The sequence below is a fragment of the Trichechus manatus genome, unplaced genomic scaffold (genome assembly GCF_000243295.1).
Source record: "Trichechus manatus latirostris isolate Lorelei unplaced genomic scaffold, TriManLat1.0 scaffold00093, whole genome shotgun sequence".
Lineage (NCBI taxonomy): Eukaryota > Metazoa > Chordata > Mammalia > Sirenia > Trichechidae > Trichechus > Trichechus manatus.
In genome coordinates, this window is record NW_004444029.1 from 5,903,138 (window position 1) to 5,910,833 (window position 7,696).

Genomic DNA, 7,696 nt, shown 5'->3' on the forward strand with positions numbered 1-7,696 from the left:
ACCATCACTTGAAATTTAGATTTGTCATTTGCTTGTTTTTCATTTCGTTTTAGCACTTTCATAAGAATCTGCAAGATATATTTCACTGAATTTTGTTTGTTTTTGGATTTTATCTAAGTTCGATCATTTTATTTATACTTTTCTGTGATATGTTCTTTTTTTATTCAGTATTTTATCTGTGATACTAGTTCATGCTGTTGCATATATTTTAAATAATTCATTTTCAATAATACTTAGCATTCCATTGTATTAATTTGTTAGAATGTGCTATACAATGTTACATTCATGGCCACATTTTCTCCTCCTTTTAGCTGCTACAAACAACATTGCAATCTTGTATCTTTTCTTCATACATATGTGAAAGAGGGTCCCTTTACCTGAAGGGGAAGACTGAGTCTTAGATTCAACAGGTCAACTTTGCATAATAATAACAAAATGTTTTCTAAAGTAAGTAACACAAATCAGTAGTCTCACAACGCTGCAAGAGAGCTTACAAATGCTCCACATATGGATGGCAATTGGTGTTTTATACCCTTTAACTCTGCCTATTAGGTTAAACTCTCGGTAACCCTGTAGCGAATCGACTCTATGACAATGGGTTTGGTGGTTTTTTAGTAGGTTAAAACTGTAGCTCATAGTCGTTATACTTTGCATCTTTCTGATTATTTGGGAGAATGAACATATTTTTATATTTATAGGCCACTAGTGTTTTGCTTGGAGTCCCTGGGTGGTGTGCATACAGTTAACATGCTTGACAGCTTATCAAAAGCCTGGCAGTTCATGTCTATCCAGAGGTACCTGGGAAGAAAGGCCTGACAATCTACTTCCAAAAAAATCAGCCATCAAAAATGCTATGGAGTGCCATGAGTCGGAGTCGACTCCAGTGCAACTATTTTTTCTCCCCTCCCACATAATAAGCAAGGTATTTATTTGTGTTTGCCATTATCATTTTCTTCACTAAGTTTAGCTCTGAGATTTCCAAACTTGTGTTCTAATCCACAAAGGTTTAGGAAGTCAATAATATTTCAATGAAAAGGAGACGTTTCCTTGATGTAGGACTGTGCCAACTAACCAATATATTTTTTTCCAGCTCTGAGTTGAAATTTATACACTGAGTCATACTCATTGTATAACACAAGTCCTTCCCAAAAGTCTTAGATAACTGAAAATGGGATCACAGATTAAGAATTTCTTAATGAAAGCTGTTATTTTAGAAGACTAATGTTAAAAAAAGTCTAGCAATTTGAGGACATCTGTAATAAAAGATACACTCCTGAGGAAAATTTGCTTGGGATTTTTGGCCTAGAAATTGATGCTGCCCTCTCCTGGAAGAAATGCAGAAGACACACTCACTTTGTGTGTGTGTGTAGGTGTGCATGTGTGTGTATGTATGTGTGTAAGTATGAAAGAGCGAGAGGGACACAGGACCATGAGGCAGAGAAGCGTGGAGTCCATGCTGGTCAGGGAAGGCAGGCTGGTGGCCTTTCTCTAAGGCTACTCATCCCCATCAACAACCTACTCGTGACGTGGTCACCTCCCATGGTCTTCACAGCTGCTGAGGACATGAGACACAAACACTTCACAGGCTGAAGGAAAGGCCTTTATTTTAGCAGGTGAAACAACTAGTGTGAGTGTTAACCTGCTTTTCTTTTTCTTCCCTGACCCTGTTCTTTCACTATATATTTTTAATTCACCTACACTCTATTTATTTGCTTTTTTACTTGTCCTTCTGCCTCTTTTTTCCTCCTCTCTTTCTTTCAAGTAGTGAATAGTACATCTCTGTGTGTATCCATCATAGCTTTTACCCTCTTCCTAAACTAGTATAGCAGCTAGTTTACATTAAAATTTACATACTGAATTGACAAACTAACATTTATGAGAAATGCACAATGTATATAAAACCCAATGCCGTAGAGTCGATTCTGACTCATAGTAACCCTATAAGACAGTGTAGATCTGCCCCATAGGGTTTCCTAGAAGTGGCTGGTGGTTTGAACTGTTGATCTTTTGCTAAGCAGATGAGCTCTTAACCACTGCGCCATCAGGGCTCTGCGATATATATAGAAAGACTATAACATGAATACTCTTGCCTGAACGAATCAGTTTAAGGAAGAGATCATTTTGAGAAGTTTTATGTTCTGTGTCACACTCCAGATTCCATTAGTTTTTTTCTACCTCCTTCAGGTAACCGTAACCTGAAGTTTAGATTTGCCATTCACTTGCTTTTCCTTTAGTTTTAGCACTTATATAAGAATCTGCGAAATACATTTAATTTTGTGTGTTTTTGGACTTTATCTACTACATTGGGTCATTCTGTTCATTGACTCATAGAGATGATATGTACAACAGAGCAAAACACTGCCCAGTCCTGAGCCATCCTCACAATCATTGTTATGCTTGAGCCTGTTGTTGCAGCCTCTGTGTCAATCTAGCTCATTGAGTGTCTTTCTCTTTTTTGTTGACCCTCTACTTTATGAAGCATGATGTCCTTCTCCAGGGACTGATTCCTCCTGATAACAATTTATATATAATATCCCTTTAATTTTGCCAATCTATTAGGGTAAAATTGTATCACACAGTAGTTTAACCTTGCATCTTTCTGATTACTAAGGAGATTGAATGTGTTTTTACATTTATAGTCCACTATTGTTTTTAGTAAACTGCATTTTCCCATATTTCTTTTTGGGTGATTATTATTTATTTTGGCAGTTCTGTATGTATTCTGGATACTAAAACTGTGTCAGTTATATGTATGGATAATATCTTCATTTCATGGCTTGTGCTGCCACTGCATTTATGATGCTTTCTATTGAGCACAACTTCTTTGTTGTTTTGTTTGTTAGGTGCCATCAAGTCGCTTCTGACTCATAGTGACCGTACGTGCAACAGAAAGAAACCCCTGAGGTCAGTGGGGAGTGGGCAGCTCCAGCAGGTGAGGAAGCACCCAGGCGTCTCCAGCACCTAGTGGAGTTGAGAAGAAGCTGTATGTGGTGTGGTGACCTGCCAGCGTCCTCCACCGAATCGTGTTATAGCTACACCATTGTCCAGACATTAATATGGATTGACAGTCACCTTGTCAACCTTCCTAGCTGCACTCATGGGAGTGTGCTCCTAAATCTCTGTCCTAAGTTCTCTGTCTTTCTCAAGGCACATTTGCTTATCGAGGGATCATATGCACTTTCCTTCTCCAGCTGTGCTAAATGTCCCTAGTTTCTCTCTCCATTCATATCCATTCTCTGAGTCCATAACTTGAACATCCAACTGATTCCCACATACTTCCAGTTGGATTTCTGTCCCAATGGCACCTGGTCTCAAAGTAAATCATGGTCTCCCCCCACTTGGTCCTCCCAATTCACCCAACTCTAGTAGTCATCTCCACCACCTTCCTGTCTATTTACTCTCATGTCTAATCAGTTACCATGCTCTTTTGATTGGACTGCATAAACATATTTTAAATCCCTCATTTCCCTGTATTTCTACCACCACCGTCATCATCCTAGCTAAACTTAAGCGTACAAGATCCCTGTGCCGGTCGGTAGGAACCGGTGCTGCATCCAGACCTGCCTTTCCCAATCCTGCTGACTGTTAGAGACCCAGCCCACATCCATTCTTTGGATGAATATGGCCACACCATTGGCTGTAACCCAGTTCAAATTTGTGCTCTGTTCTCCTTGAACAAAGACCATCAAAGAAAACCCTAGAGCATTTCTTCCAGAGTTTTGATGATCTAAATGTGCATTTCTTTTTTAGGTGTAGCACTTTCCTTCTGTGCTCATTCACTCTTGTCAGTGTACGTGGTGTGGCTCCGTGGTTTGCTATTGCTTATAGTGTGCTTAAGAACACTGTTGTGTTCATGCCTTCCTATGTGTGTATGTGAGTCTTTCCTGGGTCTAACCTGAGAGTGAGCTGCTGGGTTATGAGGTTTAGAAATGTCTGACTATATGAGATAATGCCAAACTGTCCCCAAATTGTTTCTATCACTATGCTCCCACCAGTGATGTGTAATTGATTCTTTCAATCCATACCCTTGCCAACATTCAGTATTGTCAAACTTTTCATATTTTGATAATTGTTATGGATTGAATTGTGTTCACCTCAAAATATATGTAAACTTGGCTAGGCCATGATTTCCAGTATTGTGTGATTGTCCACCATTTTTTCATCTGATGTGATTTTCCTATGTGTTGTAAATCCTACCTCTGTGATGTTAATGAAGCAGGATTAGAGGCAGTTGTGTTAATGAAGGAGTACTCAATCTACAGGTTTATGTTGTATCTTAAGTCAATCTCTTTCAAGATATAAAAGAGAGAAGTGAGCAGAGAAACAGGGGGACCTCATACCACCAAGAAAGTAGTGCCAGGAGCAGAGCATGTCCTTTGGACTTGGGGTCCCTGTGCTGAGAAGCTCCTAGTCCAGGGGAAGATTGATGACAAGGACCTTCCTCTGGAGCCAAGAGAGAGTGAAAACCCTCTCCTGGAACTCACTTCCTGAATTTGGATTTGTAGCTTACTAGACTGTGAGAGAATAAACTTGTTTTTTGAAGCCCTCCACTTGTGGTATTTCTGTTATAGAAACACTAGATAGCTAAGACAATAATCCTATGTATATAAACTTACATATCATTATGTCTTCTTCCCATTTTCCTGATCTCAATGAAATTAAATATCTTTTCTTCCATTTATTGGTCGTATATGTTTCTTCTTCTATTAAATGCATGTGCATGTCTTTTGCTCATTTTCTACTGGGTCATACAAGATTAGTGGTCACTGTAATTTTGGTTTCCACTAGGAAAAGATTTTTTCTGCAAGCGCCTACACTCACTGCTCCACTTAATGGCGTCTGGCTTCTGACGGAGCTTTCTAGGTCTTTAGACAAGTCATATTGTTGGAAGTCTTCCTTACATGCTCTTCTGCATTCTCTCCCCTTAGACGCCTCTCTCAAGAGGCAGCTTAGCCAACACCTTCCCTGCACCTGGTCTTACCTGTCCGTTCATCAATCAAAGCACTACGTAGTCATCATAGAAATGCTCTCATGAGTGAAGCTCTCTGCTTAGCTGATTTATCCCTCTTTATCTCAAGGGCCCAGCATGGTGACAAGACATTGTCAAATAGTCTTGGAAAGCCAAAGCCTACACTTAACACAGAAAATACAAGTATTTTATAGACGTGTCTTGGGATCTACCTATAGTGAATTTTTCCAACCATATTTTCCATGATTAACATGTGGCAGAATCAGGACTACCATCCAGGTTTTATAATTTTCAGTCCAGGGATGTCGCTATGTGGGTGGTCACTTTATAGACCTAGCACCATGCCTGTTTTCTGGATCTCACACATGTGCCCCTAACTCCATACTCAGATACTCTCTTTCTATACACAGACACACATATATGCTGTATACATACACACACACACACAATCTCTCAATTTTTCTCTTTACACACATACACACACAAAATACACATACACCATCTGTCAATCTCTGTACACACACACACACAAAATACACACAACCACACACTTCACAAACACACATACTGACAGGTGTCTCAGTTCAAGGATCTGTGGTTTCCTACCCTGCACACTGCCTTCCACAGGGCCCACACACCCATGGGGAGCAGAAAGGGTTGGCCAGGTAGAGGTTCTTGCTCAAGTCCCTGATCTCTGCGCAGCACTGTGTCACTGGCACCACAGAAGTAGAGGCTGCTGTCCTCGGCCTGTCCACTGGTCACTGTCAGTGTTGAAAATGTGAGGTTTGGGTGGCTGATGGGGAACTTGGCCTTGGTGAAGCCTTGCTCGTAGGTAACGCTGGAACCCTGGTTAGAAGTTGCAATCAGAGTGAAGCTCTGTCTCGGGGGCTGGTGATACCACAGAATCGTCCAGGCCTGGATGCCCGTGGAGCGGCACTGTATCTTCACCGAGGCCCCGCTCTTGCAGATGGCTCTGCTTGGGTGTTGAGAGACGAGCGCACCCAGCACAGGGCCTGGAGACACAGAATCCAAGGGTGAAGGGCTGAAGGCCAGGGGTCCGATGTGATCCAGGCAGATACCTTAGCCTTGCCCCTCACTCTTCCCCAGCTCCAAGGAGCCCTAATTGTTCTGTGAAATCTCCCTGTCCTACTTCCCAGGATCACAACCCCATCCCCTGACTGGAGAACTCTTACCTCGCCCTTTAGCTCTTGAAGAGCACGGCAGCTACTTCTCCCAGCCACACACACACACACACACACACACTCACACTCATATACAGTTACACACACATTTGTATACACACTTGTACACACACACTTATACATGCACTCACATATACACTCATACACACACACTTGCACACACACCTGTAACACACATACACAGTCACAGATGCACACTCACTCACACATACCCACATACTCATACATACGCTCATACTCATATACGTAGTCATACACGCACTCATTCACACACATACTAACACACATACATATTCATGCACTCATACACACTCACACAAACACACACTCATACCTACACCCTCCCCAGCACCTAGGCACAAGGTGGCACATACCGGGCCCCACGAGCAGAAGCAGCACCAGCATCCTCCAGAGCTGGCCTCTCACCACACCATCTCCCAGGAGATTGGGACCCTGCTCTTCCTTCTTCTCTGCAATGCCAGGGGCCCTCCTGGGGGGGATGCTCTGATCTGCCCCCTGGTGGTGACCTCACCAGTGGTGCAACCTGCATCCATCTGCCAACTGTCAGAGAACCAGGCATTGCTGAAAGGGCACTCAGACTTTCTAATCCGGCTTCTAAATTTATAAGAGATAGGCTGAGACCTGGAGCTTTGGAATAGCTTACCCACCTTCATATGGGGTCGCCATGAGTCAGAATCAACTAGACGGCAGCTAAGAACAACAGTTCAACTTTCTTAGCCTTATATAAGGGAAGGGGCGTGTTGTGTAGTGAATGATGTTATTGTCAGTTCTTGGCTTCTGTGCAATGTTCTCAAAGTTGTCAGACCAAGACATATCGTGGTTGTTAATCATGACACCTACTGAAATCCTAGGCTGGAGGTGCAGTGATTCTTCATAACTGTGATGAGGAAAAGGAGACTGGTGGTGCAGTGATTAAGCACTTGACTGTTAAATGAAAGGTCGGCAGTTCGAACCCACCAGCTCTTCTGGCAGTCTGTTTCCATAAAGATTACATTCCAGAATACCCTATGGGTCAGTTCCACTCTGTCCTATAGGGTCTCCATGAGTCACAATTGACTTGATGGCAGTGGGTTTCGTTATTTTGATGATGACGCCACTCCTTCATTTTCTAAATGCAGCATTTACTTCACGACTATGGCATGATATGTACTGATGAGGTTGACCAAGAAGTGTTTATTGACCATTGTCTGCATGTCTCTGGGTGAAGCAACTTGGAGACTCAAGGAGAATTAATTCTGATTGTTTTACTGTAGTGGAAGACATAGTTGAGTATTGGCCATTAGAAAAGGGTTCTAGGAGATTTAGGGAATTCCTTTCTGCTTTGGGTGTGCTGGACTACTTGTCTTGCAGGATTACTCCTGGAAACGAAGAAAGAGCCTGGAGGACTTTCTCGAAAACATTTTACTTTCATTTTTTTTTTTTTAATATTTTATTGTACTTCAGGTGAAGGCTTACAGAACAGATAGTTTCTCATGTAACAGTAACACACATGCTGTTTTATGAC

At 42.0% G+C, this 7,696-nt stretch overlaps 1 gene segment (V, D, J or C); it reads right to left on the minus strand.

Moving 5' to 3' along the window:
• Positions 1–5,548: 5,548 nt before the first annotated feature.
• On the minus strand, positions 5,549–6,607 carry LOC111821638 (immunoglobulin kappa variable 1D-16-like). The segment is given in 2 exon segments: positions 5,549–5,982; positions 6,546–6,607. Coding segments are annotated over 2 exon segments (465 nt in total).
• Between the last annotated feature and the right edge of the window lie 1,089 nt (positions 6,608–7,696).